The 27,906-nt window shown below is 41.0% G+C and overlaps 1 protein-coding gene across 6 annotated transcripts; it reads right to left on the bottom strand.

Annotated features, from left to right (window-relative positions):
* Window positions 1-174: 174 nt before the first annotated feature.
* On the bottom strand, window positions 175-27,906 carry ctnnd1 (catenin (cadherin-associated protein), delta 1). 6 transcript variants are annotated; one of them, XM_060926361.1, is made up of 19 exons: window positions 27,499-27,892; window positions 17,478-17,629; window positions 14,081-14,152; window positions 13,812-13,940; window positions 13,309-13,589; window positions 12,830-13,099; window positions 12,469-12,724; window positions 11,745-11,967; window positions 11,466-11,658; window positions 10,209-10,326; window positions 9,968-10,124; window positions 9,053-9,118; window positions 7,264-7,391; window positions 6,975-7,125; window positions 6,396-6,591; window positions 6,034-6,224; window positions 5,853-5,906; window positions 5,632-5,711; window positions 175-2,145 (listed from the first exon to the last, which is right to left on the bottom strand). In XM_060926361.1, exons 2-19 carry the CDS (start codon window positions 17,622-17,624, stop codon window positions 2,137-2,139), a joined length of 2,721 nt encoding a protein of 906 aa, XP_060782344.1. In that variant the 5' UTR covers window positions 17,625-17,629; window positions 27,499-27,892; the 3' UTR covers window positions 175-2,136. The 6 variants fall into 6 exon arrangements, with proteins under 6 accessions (XP_060782344.1, XP_060782342.1, XP_060782343.1 ...); XM_060926359.1 differs by lacking the exon at window positions 175-2,145 and adding an exon at window positions 4,932-5,032 and having other exon boundaries at window positions 27,499-27,894; XM_060926360.1 differs by lacking the exons at window positions 175-2,145; window positions 27,499-27,892 and adding exons at window positions 4,932-5,032; window positions 17,741-17,757.

Here is a 27,906-nt window from a genome sequence, read left to right as displayed (position 1 = left end):
AAAAGAAAAAAAAAAAAATCAAATCACTTTTATTAAAAACTGTATTGCTACGTTACACGTTTAATCCATGAAAACAAAAAGGTGCGATATTTAAGAGCCAAGGCAGACAGATGAAAGAAATCTGATTTTGTTGCATATAAAGTGTAGCACAAGCAACAATGCACAACACATGAACAATTTTTCCTTGTTTTGTTTAATTAAGGTATAAACTGTAAATGCATTTAATTAAAAATAAAATTGATTGCATATGCATTCACCCACAATAACCCCAGAAAAACAAAGTTATCCCAAATCATAAAATATATATATAAAAAAAAGACACAGCGGAAACAAATAATTAAAATTAACAAATATTCTCTGGTGTATATATAGTTAAATGTGCTTTAACTTCTTTATCTAATATCAAGCTAGAATCAAAATCTGAGCACGCTCTCAAATTCGCTTGTAATATTGTCAAGATTTTAAAGTCTTTCACTTCCATTTAAAAAAAAAAAAACCCTAGGCCATAGCCTGCTGCTGGATACCTTCTAAAAAACAAAAAAAACGTGTTTGTCACATGGCTACACTGAACTGTAGTGGTGTCTCACATGGGGGGGGGGGGGGGGGGGAATGATGGGTTTAAAAACCAGTCTGGGGCAAATCCCCTTGAAGGGAAGCAGTTAAAAGAAGTTCAAGGAAAAACAAACACACTTAACTCCTTGTGCTAGAGTATCCATTTAGCAAATATCTACACCAGACTCCGTGCATATCAAGCGCACAGTCTAAAGGAGGAGCACTTTGCTCAATGTAAAGCCAACACACCCTCAATGATCCATCCCTCACTCCCCATTGCAACACAGGCACTCAAGGCTAAATTCCTTAAACCTCACACACGCCACTTAAAGCCCCTCTCTCTCACACACACACGGGCTGATCAGTGAGTGAGGCACTGCGACCAAGGATGGTGGATTTGTTGTATGCCATCATATTTACACTGTCTTTATTCAGAGAGGAAAGCAAGAACTGGGCCTACAGAGTGGCAGGTTCATGCTGTCTTTCCAGAGGGGCTCAACATTAATCCAGAGTGCTCCAGCTCTGAATACAGGACCAGCTCTGCTGTTAACCCTGCCAAAGGGGAAAACTAGGGACCAAGTGGTCATGTCCCAAACAACCCACCTTGACGTTATCTGAGCTACTCAAATCAATATTTATATTAAAAGGCGCCTTTCTAGACACTCAATTTAGACAACCAAAAACTGGAAACACCGGTTTCTCTTCCCATAAGCATTACCCCTCAACCTTTGTCAATCAGCAACATCCACAAGTCAAATGTGTCAAGACCGAAAAAAAGGGGGTGGGGGTGTTTGCAAAAAGATAGCAGTGTCAGCTCTGAGTGGTAATTTAGCTGTGCGAGGCAATGGTTTCATTACAAAATGAGCCCCATTCCCCTCCCAAAATCTTGTACAAGATGATTTAGTACACTATATACACACGCACTATGTTTAATAGTAACTCACAATACAGTGGTGTAATTTGGTATAAATGTTTGTCAGCACAGAAAAAAAATGGAAACAAATGCAGACTAATCTTACAGCTACATAACTTTGAAAAAGGGGAAAAAAATACAATAAGTAATTAGTGTTCCAAAACGTTAAGGGGCAACAGAATGACATCAAATGTAGTGGTAGCAAGAACATTTACTGTAGTGTCATGTTGAATAAAATGTCAGTAAATAAAAATCCATGTAGCAAAAGGAATTAAACCAAAATCAAAGAAATAACTAGTGATCTCACCCAATTTTAGGGCACAATGCACAGTATGTAGTGTTAAAGAAGAAAACATGAGAAATTAAAAGGAGAAAAAAAAAAAAGGCACTCCCGTTCTGTAGAGTTTCAGTCTTGCGTTTTCGTTTTAAAAAAGTGGCATGGATTTAAAGTACCAGAAGATAAAAATGACTACAATGTCTTTGCCTAGTAGTGAGAGTCATTTGGATCTTAGGAGACAGATCAACAAGCAGAAGGTGAGAGAAAGAAAGAAGGGTAATGATGGAGGAAGAGATTCTTTGTGTCATTGATTAGTGGCTGTGGTCCCTTTGTGACGAGGTTCAGCAGGGACAGTAGGCAGGAACAGGGTGCTCACCACGAGTAATGCACACTATCAGTTTTTCTGTGGACAGACATAATAGGCAAAGGCAAAACCGTTAATTCAAGAGAGTGGCTTATAAAACAAGTTTTAACCAAAGAACTGACATTACCCTATAAAATGTGGCACTCAAGTCTTAATTTGAAGGCAATCACATATGTATATGCTTCTTGGCAACAGCAGTCTGATCATTTTAGTGTACTGAATTAGAGCGCCAAGGTTTGAGAAACATGATTGACAACCATCACTGATCACTCCAACTGTGAAATACGTTTACAAAATAGTTGCAAACCCTGTTGCTTGCTTCCATCTCTTCTGTTATTTACAGTGTTCATAATAACCCAAAGAGTTATATTTAGCTTGCAGAACAATGTTGAGTCATTAAGTTCTAAAATGCCATGGTCATTCGGAACAAACGTCCAAATTACAATTCAACAAATTTATACCTGTAGTTTGTAATCTAAGATTATTTTACTCTTTTGGAAACCTGATCCACCAACATACAGCACTCAGCGTAAAATGAGTACACCCCCTTTGAAAAGTAACATTTTAAACAATATCTCAACACAATTTGCAAAATGTTGACAAGACAGTTTAATATAACATCTGCTTAACTTATAACGTGAAAGTAAGGTTAATATAAACTTGGATTACACATCTCAGTTTTACTCAGATTAGGGTGGTGCAAAAATGAGTACACCCCACAACAAAAACTACATCATCTAGTACTTTGTATGGCCTCCATGATTTTTAATGACAGCACCAAGTCTTCTAGGCATGGAATGAACAAGTTTGGTGACATTTTGCAACATCAATCTTTTTCCATTCTTCAACAATGACCTCTTAGTGACTGGATGCTGGATGGAGAGTGATGCTCAACTTGTCTCTTCAGAATTCCCCATAGGTGTTCGACTGGGTTCAGATCAGGAGACATACTCTACCACTGAATCACTTTCACCCTGTTCTTCAGAAATCCAACAGTGGCCTTAGATGTGTGTTTAGTCATGTTGGAAAAGTGCACGACGACCAAGGGCACAGAGTGATGGTAGCATCTTCTCTTTTAGTATAGAGCAATACATCTGTGAATTCATGATGCCATCAATGAAATGCAGCTCCCCGACACCAGCAGCACTCATGCAGCCCCACATAAGGACACTGCCACCACCATGTTTCACTGTAGGCACCATGCATCTTTCTTTGTATTCCTCACCTTTGCAGCCATCAGTTCCAAAAACATTTATCTTGGTCTCATCACTCCAGAGTATAGAGTCCCAGTGGTCTTCATCTTTGTCAGCATGGGCCCTGGCAAACTCTAGGCAGGCTTTTTTGTGCCTGGGCTTTAGGAGAGGCTTCTTTCGTGGACGGAATCCATGCATGTCATTCCTCTGCAGTGTACGCCATATTGCATCACGGGAAATAGTCACCCCAGTTTGGCTTTCTACTTCTTTAGATAACTGCAGTGAACTTGCATGCCGACTTTTTCCAATCCTTCTCATCAGAAGACGCTCCTGTCGAGGTGTTAACTTCCATGGACGACCTGGACACGTCTGTGAGATGGTTGCAGTTCCATCCTTCTTAAATTTTTGTACCACTTTTGCTACAGTATTCTGACTGATAGTCAAGCTTTGCTGATCTTGTAGCCTTCACCTTTGTGGTGTAAAGAAATTATTTTCTTTGGGGAATTCTGAAGAGACAAGTTGAGCATCACTCTCCATCCAGCATCCAGTCACTAAAAGAGGTCGTTGTTGAAGAATGGGAAAAGATTGATGTTGCAAAATGTCACCAAACTTGTTCATTCCATGCCTAGAAGATTTGGTGCTGTCGTTAAAAATCATGGAGGCCATACAAAGCACTAGATGTAATAGTTTTTGTTGTGGGGTGTACTCATTTTTGCACCACCCTAATTTGGAGTAAAACTGAAAAATGTGTAATCTAAGTTTATATTATTAACCTTACTTTCATGTTATAAGTTAAACAGATGTTATATTAAACTGTCTTTTCAACATTTTGGAAATTGCGTTCACTGAGATATTTAAAATGTTACTTTTCAAAGGGGGTGCACTCATTTACGCTGAGCACTGTACTCCATCTTGTGAAGTAGAGTTAATGTATGTGGCATAAAACATCCAACATTCTCAACAGTGATTAGAGTAACTTCGCACATGCACTGTGGCAACATTTACCTTGCCCTTTATTCAGCTGCCTTTTTTCCATTCATAGCTCTGCCAACTATAATTACGTTAAAAATTTAAAATGAACACAAATAAGGAACCAGTTCCAGTCTATATTAACAGGCAGGATACTCTCACTTTTCTTCTTGAGATGAGAAATCTCAAAGAGTGACATGAAATGAATGGTCAATCCCTTTAAGGCACATTCTAAAGAAAAGACTCCTTAATGATTAGTTACAATACTTATGAAGGGCATTTCGTGCATGTGCCGCCATATGCACAAACCCATTCAGCGCGGACAGGTCCACAAACACTCGGGAAAGTGATACAGCTACACACAAGTCATGTGACCAGAGTGGGTACATGAACAGCACATATACAAACTACATTAATATAGGAAACAAGTTAACTGTAAGAACAGCAAAAAATAAACACCAAATAGGTTAGAACAGTGGTTCTCAAACCAGTCTTCAAGACCCCTCCAGATAGTCAAATTTTTGCTCCGTCTCCTCACACACAACAAAAGAGCAAAAACGTGGACTGAGAGAACCACTGGGTTAGAGAGGGGCTGAAGGTTAAGACCTCACACACGTACACAGAGCCCATGCAATGAAGGAAGGAGGCAGTGGACACACATACCATGCTTGCTCATGCACTGAGTGGGGTGAGGGGGGAGTGGCCTAACCGTCGAAAGAGTCCAACAAGGGCATGGAGCCCCGCCTCTCCCCATACATCCCTCCCTGGGTGAGCACGCCAGAGAACGACACGTGTTCAGAGGTGTAAAGGGGTCATCAGAAATATATGTGAGAAAGAAAAAGGAGAGAGGGCAAAAGGGTTAGAGAGACACTGTGCACAGCTCCCCATCATTAGTTATTAGTAGAGTGAGAGGAAAGTAACAGATAATTAGTGTGATGCTAGTGATATCTTGTAAGTTTTGCCATTGAAGGAAGTGCTGGAGGTGTTAAATTAGAAAGTGTGAACACAAACCTGCATTTTAATTAAACAGCAGTCAGACTAAACAAATAAAACTTGGCTGACAAGAGTTCACTGGAAAAGAAAGGATGCAAGACTGAAACAATTAGCATCCAGTGGTCATTTTGCAGAGTTCATGAAGCTAAAACAAAATAAAAGATCCGTTGATCATTAAGTAGCAGTTAGACCTGATTTACTGCTTCTCTATACATGGCTGTCACTGTAGCAAGAAAAGCTAGTTAACATTGCTATTTCCTCTTCATCCAAATTCACATTGTGCCAAATGCTTAGAATAACCTGGGTTTTTGGATAAGTTTAGCCAAAAAAAAAAAAGTGTCTGTGTCAGCTACTCTAACAAGTTTTTTACCTGAATATCATTCTCTGCAGGTTCTAGAGTTTCATCCAAAGTGTTCCTCCGTCCTCTCTGGTCCAGTGTAGCATAGGAGTCTAGCACCCAAAAAAAAAAAAAAAAAAAAACAACTTATTACATACCGTTTGAAACCCATGCATTTATTAATGCCTTTGTGTGAATTAAAACACGGTGCATCAATGTAAGAAGGAAAAAAAAAAAGAAAAAAAAAAAATCACCTGATCCCAAGTCATTTAGTGGAATCATGTTTCTGTCTCTGTCCTGCTTTCCTCCTGGAGGGGTTTATTAAAAAAAAAGAAAAAAGTTCTCTAATTACAAAAAAAATTGAGTATATCCCCACACACTTGAAACTGCCATAAAGGAAACCAAGTGCAAAATGGATAGATGGACTTGTCACACCTCTGTCAATGAGTGGTAGGGTGCTGCTATCCTCATAGCCACCGTTGGTGCGGGTGTTAGGAGGATTCACGTTGACCACAAAATCCGATTTCTTCCAGCCATCCTTCTCTAGCGTGCGCCGCAGCTCCTTAAATCCCCACACATTCTGCAGCACTAGACCAGCACCACGTACTTCCCTGTCGGAACGGTTACTGTGGAACAGGCACAAGGTCACAAAGACACTGTTCATGTACTGAAAACACCTTTACTAGCTTCAATTAAACCTTATCCATCCAACTCACAAACACGTAGTGAACCCAAAGAGCCACTAAACACAAACTGAGCATAACCGAAGCCCAGGGCTGAAGACAAGACAAACTGACCCATCCTTATTGATGAGCACCAGTCTCTCAATGCCCTGTGAGCTCCGCAGAACCTTGGCTGCATCCACACTGGAACAGACCACCTCTGCCAGAGTGCTGAGCACCGAAACCACGGTCTCTTCCGAGAGGTTACGCACAGGCTGACTCTGCCCACCGCCTGGCAGATTTGCCACCAGGTTGGGTATAGCATGCTTTCCTGCACAGGTACATGGGAGACCAAAAAAAAAAGTTAATTTCATACATATTAACTTTAACAATCCACCAAGCTCAAAAATATAAATGGCACTGTATAGAGTAGTGAAAAGTACCCTGATGGCTATAACTGTTGTTAAAATCACTACAGTTCAGCATTAAAGCCTCAAGCAACCTACCTGCGATTGCTTACCAAGGAGATAAATGCTTGTGTAATTTGGTGACTTTCCAACCTCAATATATTGACTTCACCAGAACTTCTCCCCTTTTCCATGTAAAGTGAGTGATCTTTACGCTTGTGCAAGCTCCCCCCCCCACCCACACCACCTTTCTTCACAATGATGAGTAACCCAAGGAGCCATACACAACCTAATGAGCCACACTAACCAAGAAGATCCCGATTGCGAGCATCAATAGCCAGGTTTCTAAGGGCTCCAGACATGGCTCTGACCACACGGTCGCTCCCATGACACAACAGCTCAGTCATCATGGGCAATCCTTTCTCGTGTCTTGTCACTGCCCTGATATAACGTCCGTACTGCAAGGGAGACAAGAGAGACAGAAGGGACAGAGCACGAGACTTTAAATCTGACAAATATAGCAATACTAAAAAGAGCAGTGACCATAATTAAAGCAGCCCATGTCAGTTTTCTGGTGGTCAGCAGCATATACTTACGGTCCAGCGGCCTGCACACAAATTCTGGATGGCTCCTGCAGAAGCCTCTAGAACAGAAGGATTCTTGCTCTCCTTCAGCAGTGATGTGTACACTCGAACCACCTCTGGCTGGAAAAGCAGTTCATAACCTACAACAGTGAACAGAGAATTAGTTAACTAGGACTGGGCAATATTTAAAAATAAGTAGGAGGAATTCATTATAACACTATCGAGTTCAGTATTTAGTAAATTAAAGAAAATAAATGAAGCAATTGTTGCAGTGATGCCATACTTTTAATTTACAGGTACAAACATGGATGATGGGTTGGTTTGTAAGAAAGGGCAATAATTTCATTTTAAACCAAATAAAAACTACTAGAGGCTATTTGTAGGCTTTTTTTTTTTTGTGGGGGGGGGTAAAAGCCGAAGACTCCAAACCCTCAAGTCTCCCTTATCCAAGTACACCATCCTTAGAGAACCTGTGACTCTCAGACCCTCAATTACTGCAGCATTTGTCAGTGCTTTAAAAAAAAAAAAAAAAACAACAACAACTGCCCATGGTGGTCATAAGGCATAATCAGGGAAATACATTCTAATTTTACAACCAAGCCAAGCTCTCTGAATACCCAAGCTGTATGGATAATGCTTAGAATTTCCGATAGTATGTCTCCGTCATCTTCCACTCTCTTGTACATCACTGGTTAATAAGTGGGAAATGCATTACAGGTTTGTATGTCCAATTAAGCAGTCATTACAATCAGCAACATTTAAAATACAATATTCAAGCTTATAGGTGCGCCAGATTATGGTTACATTGAGCTGTGGCATAAGCCAGTTTTACATTAACAAAACATGTTCCTGGCACTACTTTTCCACACAAAAGGTTACCATCTCCATTAGCTCTCCCCCTCCCATGGAACGCTGGCGATTCTCACCTGGCAAATGTTGGCAACGGATCAGGTGACAATTGTCTCCAAAATCCAATATCACCCAGGCCAAGTATTAATGAAAGCCTTTTTTCCATACATCACTAAGACTGTGCTCAAATAAGGTTGCCATGTTATTGCCTCACTGCCATAATAGACAAGTAACTCATAAGGCAGGACTTTTGACTGAACGCAACTTCTAAGGAAGTTCACTTCAAACAACCTTTAGGATAGCAGTTAGGGTCAGCATACTGTGTAACTAAATCAAAGAGTAAGCTAGTTGGCCAACAAACGCCTCACAAATATCAAAGTTGTTCACAGTTATAGGGTTACAAGATAGTACACATTTCAGTAACTTCAAAAATTTACTGAGGAGAAAAAAGCAAGCACCCCAAAACATCTGTACAGGAAAATCACTGAAATTTGGTCAATTACCCCCCTGCTTGAAGCTGCTACATAGGATTTTAGGATAATGGGCAGCATTGAGGATACATTAATGTTGCCTTCAACCAAGGGCAGTTTGAAGGCATCTTGGAAAGGAAACAAGCGCTCCATTTCAAATGGTCCCTGATGCCCCACTGTCTTATGTTGCTTCACTGTCTTTCAAATTGATGAACCCTTGGCATATTTTGTTTAGCTAAGGATTAATATTTAATTCTCCCACCCTATAACTACTCAAAGACATTAAGGGAACACATCACAGCAGCAGCTTCAGCAAAATTCTGGCTTTTATTCTCTGAATACTAAATTTTTAGTTAAGTCAAATGAGTGGAGCAATTTAACCCTTTTTTTTAAAAAAAAAAAATCACCTCTGGCAAGTTTTCATAATCTGATCTCTGAAAGCTGAGAATGTTTGCAAGTCTAACTGCTTATGTGAATGATACCTTTGGCTGGTGTGGTCCTCTTTGGAATTTCGATTAGATCTACGCCTCCATCATCATCTTTCTTCCCTAAAAACACCAAACATGTTAGTGCCCCATGAAAAATCATTAAACAAATAGCCACAACCAGACTCCATGACTAACCATGTTCAACAATGTGTCCTCTTGACAAGTTTATTTATATTTAAAAAAAAAAAAAATCCCCACACAGCTAAACAAAAGCACCATGTGCTGACAAAGCAGAGCTCAGCTATAAGGTTATGTATGCAGTTACCAAGGGTTAGATGCCCCAGTGCCTCCTTGGGGTCAGACTGACTATTATAGGCAATGTTTGAACAACAGCCAGTAACCATTGGTATAACTTCATATGAATGCTAGCCAAGCTTCTGAAATGAATTATAAATGCAACCCAAGACAGCAAAGTCATCATTGTGTTTGTTTAAAAAAAAAAAAAAAAAAAGAGCAAAATCTTCGTCAGACTTCAAGAGCACGACTAAACCAACAACAGAAGAGGTGATTGAGAGTAAAATGGCTTGCTGTATATACCAGTGATCTCTGAAAAGCAAAGCAAAGCTCACAAAAGGGGCTTACCTTTGGAAAACCACTCGTCTGTTATGGCAGTAGACAGAATAAGCAGTCGAGAAGAGAAAAAAACAGCACAAGAGAAGAAAGATAGTGAGCAAGAATCTCAGTCAGAGAAAAGCAGAGCAACAGTGCCCCAGCCACCAAAAGCAACAGGCTTGCACAAGAACAAAACAAAAATGCAAAAAAGATTTGCTTCTCGTGCAACGGAGTTTAAAATGTTGCATCGCAAGCAATATAAAATACTTAATTCAGTCCATTACATTTATCTTCTTTATTAAAGCTGGCTAATCAAATTAGTCTGCATTCCAAAAAATAAAGCCACCTGTCCTTTACCTTTACCCTTGCGGGAGCTGAAGCAGCCCCCCTTCTGATTAGCAGGGGCAGGGCCTTGATTGACAGGTGCCGTCTCCTGGTAGCGCTCACAACCTGGCACTTCTCGATGCACCTGATAAGATAGATTCCTCAAAAGGCAAACACTGTTCTCCACCAACTAAAGAGAGAGATTTTCAAAACATGACTAAAAATGTCCAAAAAAAATTTTTCCATCACTGTATTGCATTTCTACTGATATTACCTTGTTGTCCACATCTTTACAATTAATCTGGGATTGGACGATGTACATGAGCGAGTCAACCAAGCCAGAGCATTCTCTTAATTTCCTCCTGGCCTCACTCCTCTCTGAGCTCACATTCCTGTGGAGAACAAATGTAGCACATGAAAAAGAAAGGGGTGGCAGGGACACATCCCAAACAGCTCAGAGATGCGAGACCGATTACTAAATTTTGGTGACAGTTCAAAATATTACTGAAACAAGTTAGATTAAAACAAGGGCAGCCAAGATAAACTTAACTTACTTTTTGCAATGTAAAAACCGTACTCTCAGCAAAACGGACAATCCTATTTAAACAACCTGAAAGATAAACTACCCATTTTCTAAATGCTAGTTTATGTCCCTGGTCATTTTGTGCTCCCATCAAGCTGCTTAAAAACATTTGTTTTATTAATCTTCCATAAAAACAAAGGAAGCCGATTCAAGGTTTCAGTGTGCTTTCATTTCTGACCACTTGGTCAAGCCTGTATATGTACTGACGTTTGAGGATAATGATTCACCACACAGACCTGGTAATATTAAATTTCTTTGAGCATCTTTGTTCACTAAATCATGAGTCAATTTTAAAATTTACTTCAAAAACTTTAATCTAGATACCTTTTACTTCTACCTGCACATTTATGCATTTGGGATAACTTGAAAATCAATGCATCAAGAATTAATTACACCCCTGACAGTTAGCTACTTATCTGAAAGGTAATGCTTTAAAAGATCACCTTAAACTGAGCCAAATGAGACAAAGGAATGATCTTATTAAAAGACCGACCAGGAGGAAAGGAGGACACTTTCAGCTCTTTTGAGATGCAATCAGGGAAAATCATTTATCACAGTGTTTTCTAAAGGGAAAGTAATGAGAAGGCAGACTTCACTGTGAGAAACTGAAAGCAAAAGGAAAGCAGCATTTAAGAGAGAATCACTCAAGAGAAATAAGTGGATTTAAAGATCACGTTTCTCTCATCCCAACACTCCCTCTCACTCCTAAAGTGTGTTTTTGACATGCCATTAAGGAGCTTGCACAATACAAAAAGCATTTCCCTTTTAACTTCCCCTCTTTCTTGCATACAGGAATGCAACTTCCTGTCATGCATGTGCACATGCCTCTTTCAGTCTTGGACTGACATCAGCTCCATTAACACCCCCACCACCAGCAGCTCCGTTTCAAACATCTCAGCACCAACAGTCTCTCCCTCACCCCTGAGGAACATCTATGGGTCTCAGTACCTCAGGCAACCAGCAGTATTGGTGAGAGACGTCTCCCATTCTAGGTGGCGGGGCTTGCAGCTCTCCTCTCCTCCATCACTCGCTCTCTCCCAGCCCGAGTGTGGCACCATCACTTCATCAGACAGCGCGTGGAGTGCATGGTCCACAATCTCCATCTTCACGGAGTCATGCGATGACAGGTTCCACAGAGTTCCTAGGAAAGGAAGAGCGACCAGTTGCTACATTTGCAACTTTATTACTAATGATTTCGCCATCACTGAGGGTCCACCAAGTGTCTACCTGTAATGGTATCTGTCAGATCCTGGTCTCTTGTCTTCCTCAGCAGGCGCACCAAAGCAGGGACTCCGTCACAGTTTTTGATGGCAATTTTGTTGTCAGGGTCTCGTCCATATGAAATGTTCTTCAGAGCTCCACAGGCAGAGTGATGCACCTCCTTCTTTGGGTTGTCCAACATAGACACCAAAGCAGGAATTCCCTTCAGGCGCCTTACTTCCGATTTGACCTACACATAGGATGAGATGCAGCAAGTCAATGAGGAGCGCGCGCACACGCACACAAAAAAAAAAAATCATCCAAACACGGATGTTAATTCAGGCAATTTTGAACCAGGGTTGGTAAAAAATATCAATATTTACATTCTGCCATGATTTATCAAAGAAAATAACACCACTTACAAAACAGCAGTGCCATTTTACATCCAGTCACCTACTCACTACCCCAAGTCAGTATTATAAAATACATGCAAAAGGCATGAAATAGGTACCCCATTTTCATATTTCCCCATTTTTAAATGTCAGCTGGTCAAAGCTAGTCATCAGAAACTCTGAAAGAGTCTCAGATACATCTACCCATTACACCCACTGGCACTTAAGGGAGCAACAAAAGATCTCCAACTCTGCCCAAAGGCTTAGACAGTAAAAGTAATAAGTCTTTTTACCCTGATTTACTAATACAAGACAAACTGGTCTGGTGTTATTGTTCATGTCTGGGTGTGGACACGTACCTTATCGTTTTTAAACGTAAGATGTTGAAGGTAAGCAGCAGCATTACTTCTGACTGGGTCCAGACGATAGTTGAGCATAGCGATGACCTCCGGCAATTCAGGCTGCCTCCATGTTGTTGGGGCAGGGCCTTTACGTAGTGTGCTGTCCAGTGACGCCATGCTTCCTCTTTCTCCCTGAGCCAAAGGAGCTCCACTCCCCCAATAATACATATCCCCTGCTCCACTCATATCTCCATCCAGAGTACCCTCATAGGATCTATATACATACACACAAATTAGGGCAAACCAATCTAGGCACATGGACAGAAGTACTTTAAATACTTTATCAAGAGAGCAAATGCACATGTCTGTTTGCACTAACCCTGTCCGGCGTGGAGGTGGAGGATGAGATCCTAGCCGGGGCATGGTGCTGTAGTGCATAGGGGGCCCCATACCATAATCAGGCTCATCATATCCCAGACTCCTTTGGTCATCCTCCAGCCCATAGGGCTCTGGAACAAATCGCTGCATGCCAGAGATCTCCATAGCGCTGCCCATGCGACCTACCTGTGGCTGGGCAGCGTATGGGTCCAGCTGGGGCCTGCTATGGACACGGTAACCAGGGTCCAATGTTTGGTAGCCATCCACAGGTCTGGAAAAAGATTCAAAGGCACTACATGACAAAAAGCAGTTTAAAAACATCAAAAATGCCAAGACGACCACTTTTGGTTTCCACAAATGCTGCATTATTGAGTTTTAGAAACCCTTAAGTTTTACATCTAAACATGATGTGAACACAATCCTAATATTGTTTACCCTTTCCTGAAAGCATAGTCGTGACACTGAAATATTATGACACACCTGTAGCGATTGTTTATGCGGGCCCCTCGGTTGAGGCTGGCATAGGTTTCAGAGGGTGGGCCACTACGATAGTCATCGTACCCCCCAGGTGGCCCATAGTGGTAATCCCGAGGGACTGTAGCTGTTGGGTAGTCCATGTGACCTGGCTGCCTGTACACTCTGTCTACTGGGGCATTATAACCACTCATACCAGTGACAGAACCAGTGCCATCCAGAGAGAGTGTGTCAGAGACTGAGGGTATAACTGTGCGAGTGGTTGTGGTCTTGGTGACTTTCTTGACCTGAAAAATAAGTTCACAATCCTTGTCAAAATGACATAACAGTTACCTTAATTGTTTCTTATTCAAAAGAAAAAAAAAATCCTGTTTTAAAATGCGTCTTGACCAAAACGAAAATAGTCACTATCATCCAAGAAAATGTACTAATCAGATCCAAGTGCTGTTCTGTTTATGTAAAGACTAAACAAACCGATATGAGAGGAGATTGCATAAAAAAGGGCTTACTGTGGTTTCAGTACGGCGTGTGGTGCCATCTTCATCAGTTTCAACAGAAACAACTGGTATTGTCTCCTGGGGTTCCTCCTCCACTGTGACTGTCTCCTGGACAAGGTGACCTGGGTCTAACATCCTGTACTGTAAGGGGCACAAAAACAAGAGTGCGCTACAACTATATGCCTTTATTAAAAAAAAAAAAAAAGTGTTTCCGGTCTTATAAAACACCAACTGGCCCCAAAACAGCAAGATGGAGAAGAGACAAGAAGATCCAGACACACCTGTGTCCCGTTGATGTATCCCTCGTTTATTTTAAGCCGCTCCAACTCTGCATCACCAGGGATACGCCCGTTCTAGAGAAATGGAGACAGAGACCCACTGAATATTAAGTTCAAAGGAGAAGAATCCAAGCATGAGGTATATGGGAAGCCATGAGTAATTAGGGTTAAGAGACATTACCCTTGACACACAAAGTATAACAGTAGTGGCCAGCATTGAAGCCACTGAACTACTTCAAACATTCAGAGCAACAGCAAGGGGGTCATTATATCAGCTTTAAATATGCGAACATGCACAAACTCAGGAGATCAGCATACATCTGTGGAAATGCACTATGTCCAAAAAAAACCCAAAACATGAACTCCATTAAATGAATGGCAAAAACGAGGAGAAAGGACAATGGCTTCTGGAAACTCATTCATGCAACAATGCAATGATGTCATGCAACACCACAAAAACGCACACAGCAAAAGAGCAGATTACTCATTCCATCCCATAGAGGGAGCCAGTGAGCTGGAACCGGGTCTAGGCGGGGCTCAGGCTTGTGAGGACCTGTCAGTAAGTAGGTTCTGAGCCCGCTCTGCATTTTACTATCCACACAACTGTCAACTAAGGTAGATAAGACTAATTGGTGCATTCCAAAACCACTGCCATTCCCCCTCTAGTGTGCAAGACGCTTTTGATTCAGCTCTGCGTGCTTCAAAGCCAGAGAGAAAGTAATTACTGTGTGAAAAGTGGAGAAAATGACAAAGTACTTAGAACTGCAGATGTCTCACATGAAGTAGATAAATCCCATAAAAAGGACCATTGTCAAATTTAGGCTGATGGAAAACAGACCAGAAGATTATAACTGTAAAAAGGCTGTTAGATGTTGAGTAACTTCCGGCACAGGTCAAAGCTCTGTCTGACTGAACCGGTTCCTTATCTGGTTTTTAACCACAGTGCCATTAGAGGGTATCTTCCCACGTTAGCCTCAACCATCATTCAAGGATTTTGCCTGAACATGCTGCATCATGAAAGTAGAATAAACCTTACTACAGAAAGTGAGGTGAGGACATGCTTCACTTACAGCCTATATTATTAATGGCTAGTTTATGCTAACAGTCATGACAAATTATTTGAAAACATGTTCAATGCAGGGTCCAGCAATCCAAAAGTAAATTCCACTGCTGCCATTCAACTCGAGTATTTAGACTAAAGAATTAATGAACTCCGAGCACGGGGGGGGGGGGGGGGGGCTTACGTAACCTACAATGTGATATTGTTGGCTGAAAATGTGCTGGATTTTAAAATGTGCCCATGTCCATCCCCAATTGTCAAAATTGTCTGTGCATTATCTGAGCTGATTAAATATGATTTGTGGTATAAACTCAAATCTCAATCTTCCAAGAGCACAGGTGATTAATGATTTAAACAATTATCCCAATTTGAAAACTCTTCCTTTGCCAAGATAGAGCTTCTCTACTTCATATTACTTGAAATCCAGAAACAATATTTCAGAAAAGTATCGAGATTTAGATCTAGCACTACTCCAGCTGCAGCTCCAGTTGTTAATAATGGCAGTTCTTGCACAAATAAACAGTGCACAGCCATGTTTATTGGTTTATTAAATTCTTTTGATAATGTGGATCACTCCCTGCTGTTGCAGATACTTTCATCCTTGGGTTTTGATCAGCTGGCTTATAAAACGGTTTTAGAGTTGCAAAAGGATCACAGTGAAAACTCGGTGTAATTGTGCATGGAGCACAATCAAGTTGTGTTGTGATAACTAAAGTGGTGGCCCATAGGGGTATATTCTGGGTTCAAGCTTATTTTATTATGTACAAACATACCTCTGCATAAACTGACTCGTGTGGAGTTTTGGATGAAGTTGTGGATTATGCTTGGCACATCTGGGCTTTTATTACTCAAACACTCCTTTTAATAAACAATTATTCAAGGAAAAAAAAAAAAAGTGTACATTTTTACTTAAAAGGTCCTACCATTAAAACCTGCTTCATAAAGTGCTGTTAGTGGGTGGACAGAATGGATACATCCTACAGAAAAGCATGCTGCATTCTTACTTTTCATAAGCAACTGGCAAGGGGGGGCGGGGGAATGCATCTTCTGGAGCTTCTTATAATTCATACACTCATTGCATCAAGTTAGCTGTAGATTTATTCTGTTTTTAGATGGTCTCGTAATTCATACATGCAAAGGAAGGTAGATTTTATATTTCAGCTAAAAATTTACTTTTTACCATCAATATGCAGTGTTCCTCTGAAAATTAAACACTGGTCTAAATGGGGCATCTCTGCATAATTACTGCAAGTAATAGTGAATAAAGTATGACTAACAAGATTACATTCATATAAACAGCAATTTTAAAATAAGCTATTAAATATTGACAAATCTCAGAAAGAAAGGAGTTAAACTGAAATATTTTGCTGCAATATCATTATGAAAGGAAAGAGTAAAAGCAAGTCAGGTGTTCACTCTAATCATACACCAGCTGTACAGTCTCCAAGGGAAATAATTATATGAAATCAGATGCAAGGCAGCACATCCACAGAGCACAGCTCTTGCAGGCCAGCTGCATTGTAAACCCATTAGCCTTTATGTGGTCATTTTCTTTATATGAAAAAGTTATCTATAATTCTGAGTACTCAACACCCTTTGTCAACAGAAGTGTACAACCGTAAAACTTGCCTCTAAACAGTAACGCGTTTACTTTAAGAAAATGCGGTCATGTCACAAGATACCACTGCACCAGGATATAGCAAAAACTTGTTTCATTTTAAAATGGCATATTCAGGTACTTAAACGTTACCATGCACCAACTTTCAATTAAATTCACAAAGAATGTGTCGGCCCATGGAAATATTTTCTGAAGTGAGTCACTTGCTCTGAAGTAGTTAGACAGACATTACATTTTTCATTCGTGTAAGACATACAAGCATGCATCTTACAGATGACCGGGATGCGTGAATCAGAGACGGATTAGCAGCATGCGTGATGGAAAGACACAAAAAACAAAGTCGAATCCAGATTTATGGTCTGACATTTTCTTTATTTAAAAAAAAAAAAAAAAAAAGCTGCAGACAATACCGAAGATGCCTCCAGGGAGAATGAAGAGAATAGCCATGTATTTGATGGCAAAGGGGATCAGAAGGCAAATAATGCAAACAGAAAGGATGTTATAAAACAAATTAGAAAAAGTAATGGATGAGGTGAGTCACCATGCACTGAAAGGGAGATGATGCAATCGATGACAACACGATACGATGGACACCAGATGCTTGCGCAAGGCAAAACACACACATGAGGTGGGGCGCAGGCTTATGAAGAGGATGATAAAGGTGTGGGACGACATGGACTTGTGACCTCTGCAGTCACATGACTGATGGGAGGAGGTGTTACCTGCAGCGTGGGGAGGGGGCGGGGCAGGGTGCCGGATGGCCCCACGCTCCTCCTCTCCTCCTCGAGAGCTCGAGTCAGACGCTCAAACTGCATCTCCTGCTCGCGCACTGACGCCAGGAGAGACGCGGCATTCTCACACTGCTCCATACACACTGAGAGAGAAGACACAGTGTTACACACCGCACTGCTGCATACACTCTGAGAAAGAGGGTATGGCACACATTCATATGGCTTCTCAGCATTTCAGGACACCAAACACTCGCCTGAATCAAAGGGACAAATGAACACCTTCCCACAGGATACCACACTCAAACCCAACACAGTTCCTAAAAACAGTTAAGGTTACAGCTTAGTAGGGCTGAACAATCTGTGGAAAATATCCAATTGCAATTTTTTTTTCCAGGTTAAAAAAAAAAAAAAAATTATATATATATATATATATATATATATATATATATATATATATATATATATATATACACACACAAGCTTCAGTTCAATATTCAACATGTAATAGATTTAAAGACAGCATTACCACAAGATAAAAATATTAGCCGCCCTATATTTTAATGCAAGGAGGGTAAAGATATTAACTGCTTCCAACATGTATTACTTAAAAAAAAATTGGCACAGAACAATCAAAAGCTGCAAGTTACATAAAGTAATAGCAACCTGACTGTAGAATGAGCAGCAAGGAATTACACCTTTTACTCAGGTGGTGTTTACATTAGACCGTATCCGTCTTGTTTTCGTTGCGGATGCACTGTCCGTTCACATTAAAACGCCGGGAAACGACTCCACAGGCGGAACAACTTGAATCTGCCAGGGCCCACGTATTCAATCCATTACGTATCTGATCCGGTGCTGTGTAAACATTGAGGAACGAGGATACGCTGTGCTGAGCTCTAGCTGACGTCGTCATTGGACAACGTCACTGTGACATCCACCTTCATGATTCGCTGGCGTTGGTCATGCCACATTGGTCATGTGACACGACTGCTGAAAAATGGCGCAGACTTTCACTTCCTGCTATTTGTCCCGAATCACTGCTCATGCGCTTCACTCGCGCGCTCTGTGAGCTGCGCAGGGCCGGAGTGCGCACCCTCCAGAGGGCACTCGCTGTTCAGGGCGGAGTGATTTGGAGCGCAGGATGCCTGTGGAGCCGAGCGTATCCGTGTATTGGCGTTGCTGTGTGCACGCGAATTGTGTATTGGCGTTGCTGTGTGCACGCGAATCGTTTTAAAAACGTTAATCTGATGATCCGCTGATACGGTCTAATGTAAACACCACCTCAGATGAGCATTCGAAACCCACCATGTGTTTGGCGTAGTACGAAGTTATGGCATTTGTTACTTAACAGTGCCTTCACGAGCCCTTTTGCTATGGATTAAACAGTCAACTCTGAAATAGTTATTCGTTTACTAGACTGGGCTCAAGCACCATTACTTTCACTTGACTTTTTAGCCATACACCCATCACAGAACTGAGGTGGCAACTGTTCCACAACATGCCTTGCACAAAACCTTTTGCTGCTCATCGTCTCAAATCCGAAATACTCCCATACCACCCAAGGGCTGCTTTTCTTTGGGACTTCATTATCCAACATTGCTTCTGACTCCATGGAAGCCATTTTCTGCACAAGTTTTTACAGGTTTCTTGGTGGGCATATACACAGTTACCTTGGGACAGTTCTGATAAGCGAGTACAACTGTCAAAGGAGGAGGATGGCATGAATTTGTAAAACCTTCAACACTGCAGTTTAAACCCTGGGTCAGACACCCCGCATAACATATCCTAAACCACAACCATTATGATTTGCTAAGAACATTGTTTCAAATTACAATTGATTTGAAATCGATCATTCAGCCCTACAACTCAGCATTACAAAAACATTAAAGGGTTCTACTGCTTCAGCAGCAATTAGGCACCATGTAGATGTGGCAACTATAAATCAGATCACAAGTCTTCTTCTAAATATACAGTGCATTCATTTTTAGGTTTGCTAGTACTTGCAGTTAGGCTTGTGCCATATTGATTAAACGCCTGGGATTTCTTTTAAATAATCAAGATAAACAGCTTGATCATTCAGAAACAGCCTACAGACAGACAGGAATGAGCATTTCTACCATTGTCAATTTAATGAAAATGGGAGAGGGTGTCCCATTACCGGCTATGTAGTCAGGAACTGGTAATGCACAGTAGAAAATATCCAATATAATCCTTTTACAAACTGGCTATAAAAGGTTCACATGGGCTCAGTGTTTGTTTACATCTGAACACTGACCAGAAAAGCTAAAGTGTACAGGCAAAGGGGAAAAAAAAAAAAAAACATCCAATCACTTTATAATCATCACCCCATTAACATTATTTGGTGTGTCAACCAACTGAATCTTTTTAGGACAATACTTCAACTTCTTTTTTTGGATGAAAATCCAAGTTTTTATTTTTTTACCATTTTGGCAGCATCGCTAAAAAAGTTAACTATATTCACCACCAGCCAAGTCAAACATACATTGGTAAATTTCATTTCATATTAAATGAACCCAAACCATTCTCCATTTACCTTTGCAGAAAGTGAATGCACAATCTGAGTCATGAGAGAGACGGGGCAGGGCTGAGAGAGACGGGGCTTTCCTCATTTAATTCAGGACAAAAAAAAAGACTGCTAGTTTTGTTTGAGTGATAACTCCTGATTGTAATTCATGCTAAATTGTGGTGCTCCTACACAAAAAGGTATAAAGGTTGGCAAATCTGGCAATATAATGCCGCTTTTCCACTACAAACGCAGCTGAGTTGGGCTGAGCCGTGCCGTGCTGAGTCGAGCTGAGCGGGGCTGTTGGAGTTGCATTTCGATTACAACCGCGCTGAACCGTGCTGGCTGGAAGTGGGTGGACACATTGGGTGGAGTTAGCGAAAGCGGGTGGACGTCACGTGATGTCGGTAGGCGGCGCAAACAGTGACATCAATGAGCTTTTAAGCGGTAGTCTCACGACCCGAATAGTAAACAAACATGGAGTCGTTAGTGTTGCTGGTCTTGGTGCTGTGGCTTGTTGTCACCGACAATGCCAACAGATACTGGCAAGAGCGTATAGATGAGACGAGGCGCATAAGGCTTCAGAAATTCTCGTAATTCTTCTTCCGGGTTTACAGATCTCAGCGTGCTCGCGGGCCGTGTGGGGGCATGTGAGGACACTCCTCCTCACCAATCAGTGCACAGGGGAGTGTCTGCTCACGCCCCCAGCCTCGGTTTGGCTCGCTTCAGCCCCACTCCAAAACGGTGCGAGTTTTAGGGGCTAAGCAGGGCTGAAGCGAGCTGAGTCGTGCTGTTCTTTGGTAGTCGAAACGCAAGCCGTGTCGGGCTGAAGTGAGCTGAACCGAGCTGAAAAAGGGTAGTGGAAAAGGGCCACAATGTAACTGGAATAAACATCACGAACTCTTATGGCAGTAGAACATGTAGAGAATCCTCTCACCATCACGCAAGCCTGGTTTCAACTAAACAGTGCTAAATACATTTGTAATCAGTAGTTTTGTAGGATACTAAGAAATCGCAGTACAGAAATAACTTCAAAGGCATGATCTGTGGTGTCTTAACTACAATTACCCTTTTTTTTTTTTTTTAAAGGTGGTATGGGTATCTATAGAAAACCTAATAACAATAGGTTTCTTGTTAGCACCATATTTATCAAGCATACCAATATAAACTAGACCTTGACCTAAAAGTAATTAAATGTAAATTTAATTAACTATCCAATCCAAAAAGAAATAATTCAAAATTTTTCTGGGGGAAAAAAAAAAAAAACCAAGACAGGCAGTGACAAAACAAGATAAAAGAATAACAGTATCAGCAAACAAAGGCTCACACTGTGCAAGTGACAGGAAACCAAACTGGTTTTTTGGAGGATGATTAAGATTTATGCAAGAGAAAGGAGACAAGAGCAATCATGTACAGGCAGGCATAATCAGCTCAGACAGCACTAAACCAACCAAGGTCCTCCAATATCACAACTGACACCTCCAGAAAAACTGCATCTCAACTATAAAGCAAAACCCACTATTAAAGTGGGTGTCACTGAACCATACAACTACAAAGCGAAAAACCATTTACTGTCAACCAAGCACAGCCACACAAATTATTAAAGGATGCCAATTTGAACATTGAGTGCTTACACAGAGCATGTTATGCATTAACCCTGCAGCATTGTTCTCTGAGGGGTCAAATAAACAGCACACTTTTGCTTTAGCAAGATGATACTCCCATCTACTTGCTCCCTCACATGCTTTTGATTTTGACATTTGAGCAATCATCTTGTCCATCTAAATATATTTGACATTTACTGAAATGAAAGGATTTGCAGCAAAGCATCTTGAACTATTTGATATTGTTCCCTTCACAGAAGCCACAAACTTCCCCTTCCCTTCCACCAGCTTCCATAATGACCAAGACTGACTGGCAGCTAGGAAAGTTTAGAAATTTATACATTTAGAACAAATGCAGGTTCATAATGCAGCTTCGAGTTGTCTTAATGATGAATATTTTGGGTCTATTTGTAGTCAGTGTTCCCTGTTACAGTTGCTAAAGACCATAGTGACTGGACATTTATAATTTAAGAAAAATGTCATGTCCATTAAACATGCCAATATGAAAAAATACCAATAAGCCAGATGTAATTTCCATATCAAGCACTCCAATTTGCACCTAGTTGGCATTCATTTAGCTAGAATAAAATTTAAGAATAATGTATGCAATTTATTAAACTTTTGGCTGCCACTACTACTTTCGCTAGCCAAACATGTATGAGTTTTCAAGCCATTCATTATATTTTTTAATATAAGTAAGCTGTACATGTTCACTTGATATATATTTTAAAAAAAAAGTCCCCAAGCTAATATTTCAAGCACAAAAGCTCCAGATTTACACCAAGAACATACAGCTATTCAGTAATGTGCTGACATTTCACTCTCTAAATGCAAAAATAAAAGATGATGCTGATCTGCACTTGCTCATTAGCACCAGTGAACTCAAGTACAGAGCTGGGTGTGAATGGCAGGTGAGAAGAATCCATCCTGTAGAGCTCTATTCTGGGCTCAGAGTGGAAAATGATTTACATCAGGAGAACAAATATGATCAGCTCTGACTTGAAAACACTCCATCTAGTTACCAAGCACAACTGGTATCATGTAAAATGGTAAATTACTTTCAATGAGTTAGTGATAGAAATGTTAAGAGTATGTTACATGTGAAATTTGGCCTTGGCTTGTACAATTTTGGGGAAATTAAAAATTTCACCTTCACCGGTATCAGAGTTCAGGATTAAGAAAATGGAACCATGGAAAGGATGGCATGTATTGTCTGAATAATGTTAAGATTCAAGAACTTCCAACCAACCAAAATGTGTGACTGCAGAATGCTGAGTCTAGACCCAACCCACTCGATACATGAGAACAAACCACCACCCTTTCAAGTCAAAGCTAACAAAATCTCAAAGGAAAAAACATCAGCTTTTTTTTTTTTCTAGGCTTGCCAATATTTCCTGACTCAACACAAGACCATCTTGAACCAGAAAATTGCAGTTGCAAAGATAAAACTGGCAAGCTGGGTTAAAGAATCCTGAAAACATACAGTAGCTTCTAAAATGAGAGCAGGCTCGAAACAGAAACCTGCCAAGGTCAAAGCTATGCTGTTAAAACAGCACAGCTGCTGTGCCCCCCTGCCACACCTGTGAGTGAGTACTGTTACCCTCTACAGCAACTACAAAAATCAGGGTTTGGGGGCAGTTTCTATTTGCAGCTGTCCATCTGTTAACTCGGGGAACAATAGTAAATGTGTGTCCAAGAGTGTGCATGCAGGGTGGGTAGGAGGGGCCGTCCTTGAAAACACAGTTACAGCAGTCAGCTTCATGGACTCATGAAACTGTTTTCCACCCTTGTCCCAAAACATGCCTTAAACAAAGCAAACACTCCCCTATAGAAAATAAGGCAGGCATGCGCATGCGCACCCACATTCCACCTGGTCCTGTGGCATGTTCGATCCTGTCTTGGCCTCAATAGCTCGTCAGAAATTCCTTAAAAAGGTCCTCTTCCTTTCCCAGCACACAGCCCCCTTCAGTCTCTCCTTATCCAGTTCCCATGTCTCATCCCCCCCCCACACACACACACAAACTGATTCAGGAGTGTGAAGTTAATGACTCAGACTCAGTCTGATGCAGAGTTTCAGTGACACACACCTTTTCCTGTAACAGCAAACTCGTACACCTGCGAGCCAAGTTACTAATGAACACACACCTGTGCAATCTGAACTGTGCTTACAGAAGTTCAAATCAACGTCACTTGATTTTTAATCTCAACAAGCAAGCAACGGGATTTAGTATAAAAACGCAGTGTTCATCACTTCAAATAATTTTAAATGGTATTGAACTATAGACTTAATCACAACTGGAAAGCAGTAATTCTTCCAAGCACCAGTTTTATTCTCCCAGCAAACAAGGTCTATTTATAAATGTACCCATTATTAGGGTACACATGAAACACACGCATCATGAACACACCTTCTGCCTAAAACAAAGGTTTTATCTTCAAAGGGTATTCCTTCAAAGCCCACTTTGAATACCGAGTCAGTAGTTATAATCTAGGCCACGCTGAGCACGTCACTTTTATTTTTGGCAACAGTTCCTAAAAAGTTAAGTCTACTCCAGAGGAATGAAAAAAAAAAAGCCATCCCCAGAACAGGCCTGACCCAAAACAAGAGAAAACTTTATGTAGGTTTTGCTGGGCAAGCAACCAAACTGCTCAAGACAACCATGTAAAATGATATAAAATAATCAGAACAAGCTCTATTGGGATTCACCTACTGCAGCTAACAAATGAGCCAAATAAGACTGCATTCCTCACACAGAACTGCTAGTTTTGCCATCACAGAGACAAAACTCCTGTCAAATGCCAACTTTGAGATCAGCAACGAAGTAACAAAGAACCACTGAATTTGCTATGAGGAAAAAGACAGATCACCAACAATGACATACTAACTCTTGGTTATAACAGATTAAAGCAACAACTTTAATACTGCACCAAAATAAATTTACCACACCCAAGTGTGTCTGCTAATGGGACAGTCAATATACATTTTACTGCTAATCCACTTAACAGGCAAATTTTATAAACATACCAGAACCACACCCCAAGATGAAACCCAGGATCAGGCCATGGCATAATAACTGATGATAATGCAGCTTGAACTCCTAGCCACATGCTGACTTGAATGATGAAGTGTGCACAAGTGGAGCTTATTGCATACCACTGAGCAGATGTACAAGCCAGTGAACAGGGATGCTCTGCAAAAACAACATTTCGACTGTCAGTTGTCAACTTCTACACTGCAGTAGCAAACTAGAGACCAAAAAAAATAGATGAAGGAAGCGTGCTGTCTACGCACAAGGCATTTTGCCACAGTGAACCAAATGGAGAGAAAAAAAAAGCCAAACTGCCGACTGACCACATTTTTCAGAACCACAAAAATACCAGCGACATCTAACATCAAGATTGAACCTGGAACATTTTTCAGAAAGTATAAATTAAACACTGGTAGCCATCTCAGATCTGACCAAATTCCAAAGAGGGGGAAAAAAAATGCGAAAAGCCAGACAGACGAGCAAAGGCTTGACTGAACACTGGAAGTGTGTAGTGACCCACAGGCAGTGAAAGAAGGCTTTGAATAGACAATCTGTTTTAAGTTGTAGCTTGGAAAGTGACGAGACATGTTAGCAGAAGAGGGGGAAAAAAGGCATTTTGGTGGTACTACTGATAGAGGAATAATAGTATAACTTTGGGTGAAAACTAAAGTTACACATCTGTTGACTTATAACAGAGGTGTAACTTTAGTTTCCACCCACCGCTGTGTAGAAGGACAGGGACAACTTCTGTCAACCTTTTATGCACAAACACTGCTCAGAAAATGGCCACCACGGCAGTACTATCAAGATGCTTTCTGATTAAGATGAAAGTGAAAAACCAATCCTTCCATTTTGGGCACGAGTCCAAACTAACGTTTTTGAACTTTGGACTGATTGCATATCCGACTCTTGCCTGTGGTTGAATTACACATTCATAGATCATTTCAACAAACTCTTAAAACGGTCATGTGAAGCCTCAAGTGCGATCAATCAGGAAATGCACATCTCAGATGTCTTCTTGCTGGATATCTGACGGTCTTCAGAAAGTGAATGAGACATTATTTTACACAACAGATAAGATATGAATAGTTTCAGTAGGAATGAGTTCATATCAGGAGGGAAAGATGATGAACCATGACCCCTTAAGCAAGAAGGTATACAGAGGGAAAAAAAAAATTCAAGCATGCTGCTTCTAGTTTTACAGCATGATATTTCTGAGCAGAAACAGTTTGGAGTGACCACAGACAGAGGCAAGGAGGCTGCCGTGCGTTTTAAAACTGCTCCATAAGCCCTTCCGTGTTGGCCGGACACACCCTTGTAACCGTAAACCCGGTTATTACACCGTTAAGAAAGCGACACGTCTCAAAAAAGCGCACTCGGGCTGCTTTTACAACCTCACCAACTCGGGGAAAAACAGATCCTTTCCTTTAAAATGGATCGAGCAGAGTTGTTTTGGTTTTTAAACAAGGGTATGAACATGCATTACCCTTTGCGCTGCTTCAGGTCAAGGTAGTCACCCGTAGGAGGAAACTGGGAAGATCCGAAACATTGCTAGTTTTTTTAAAGCAGAAACTCAACTTGGCTCACACACATGACTCAGGGTGAGTTAATCAGGCAAGTCAGAAGAGCTGTAAAATTACTACAGCTGAACTGTTGACGTTTAGGCGCCGAAGCCCGCATTGTGTGTAAATGCGAAGCAAAACACAAAAAGCGGGCTACAGAGAAAACACCGAACCACGCCTGTCCCTTCCCCCACATACATACAAGACCTACTCAACAGGTTTCTCACACACTTAACACTTCAGTTAACAACCCACGCTCTCAACTTTATATAAATAAAACAAATTATACTAACCTAAACCCTTCAGGACTCGTGCACGCGCCTCGTTTAAAAGCGCATGATTAGAAGTTAATTCCGCTAATTAACCTGTTTTGCACTGTAAAACACAATTAAAATTAAGCGCCAACTTATCCAGACCGTCTGAACCACATTCACGATTCAAGTCTCAAGCCAAAGAAACTGATTTCCAACTCTAAATCAGAAAATTTCAAGTCAAGTGCAGGTGTTCGTGACTTGGGCTCTGACCTCTCAGATGGCCTGCTAATGAACTTGCTATAACGTTAGGTGGGGCATAAATGGAGCAGTTTCACTTAATTTAAACTCTATTGAGGGGAAAAAAGTGGGTGTTTTATATCCAAAATAAAGTTAAGAAACTTACATTTTGTTAAAAGCCCAAAGCGAGAAGAGCTAGTCTATTAACATCCACAAAAATCACTCACTCTCTGGCAATTCAGTTTAGCAATGCCAAACATACAGAACGAACACATTAGAAAAGTTAAATTATTTGACAGACAATAACTCGTAGCCTATAAACTGATTTAATTTGATATTAGACAACGCTAGTAAAACTATCCCGAGTACTGAAAGTAGTGCTTTAGCTTTGGTTTCACAAACAACCCATTTTCCTCACAAAACATGCCTGCAGCCGTACTATAGGAACTAAAAAAACCCACAAAAAATGCTAGAAGTTTTACTAAAATTTCTGCTTAAATATTCAGCTCAAGTATAGAGAAGGGAAGCAAATACAATAATACTTCTGTCGAGAGCAAACGGGAGTCATTCAAGCTACTAGCGTTAGCTAGAAAACAAACTAGCCAGCCAGCGCTTCTAGCTAACTTTACTAGCTAGCATGCTAGCTAACTGTGAGCTAGCCAAGCTAACTTTCAAGTTTCCGAAACAAGAAACCAAAAACAGCTGCATTAGCTTGTGGAAATCCAAACGATTTTAAAAAGCCACCTGAAGAAATAAATGAATCGCATGCGACACAAAAAGACAAAGAAACCCGACAGTCTACCTTTGTGTTCTTTGTGCAAGTCCGCTGCGTGGCCTATAGAAACAGGCTCCGTCCTATTGACGCCAGATAACCGATTTTCCAGGCAGGAGTAGGAAGTAGTTGTAATTCCAACTGGTCTAAATTTGGGCGTTCAAGCCCGCACTGCCACGAAACTTATCCGACTTGTTCACTTCGAGATTTTTCACTCGAATTGGATTTCTTCCATTCAAACGCATACAGAGTTATAAATACAGAACCAAAACGCTTACGAATGTTGTGGTTTTGGGGGGGGGCCAAAAAAAAAAAACACACCACCCACCTAGCTAGGCTATCTTCCGCGTCGCCTTGTTCACTCACTCCTCTTCCCGTCGTTGCCAGTTTTTTCTCGGGAACGGCGCTGAAGTGATGAACCCTGCCTCTCTGCGCGCT

Source organism: Neoarius graeffei, chromosome 7 (assembly GCF_027579695.1).
Source record: "Neoarius graeffei isolate fNeoGra1 chromosome 7, fNeoGra1.pri, whole genome shotgun sequence".
In the NCBI taxonomy this organism is placed as follows: Eukaryota; Metazoa; Chordata; class Actinopteri; order Siluriformes; family Ariidae; genus Neoarius; species Neoarius graeffei.
The sequence above is the reverse complement of the archived record's forward strand: the minus strand, read 5'-3'. Positions and strand labels throughout refer to the sequence as shown.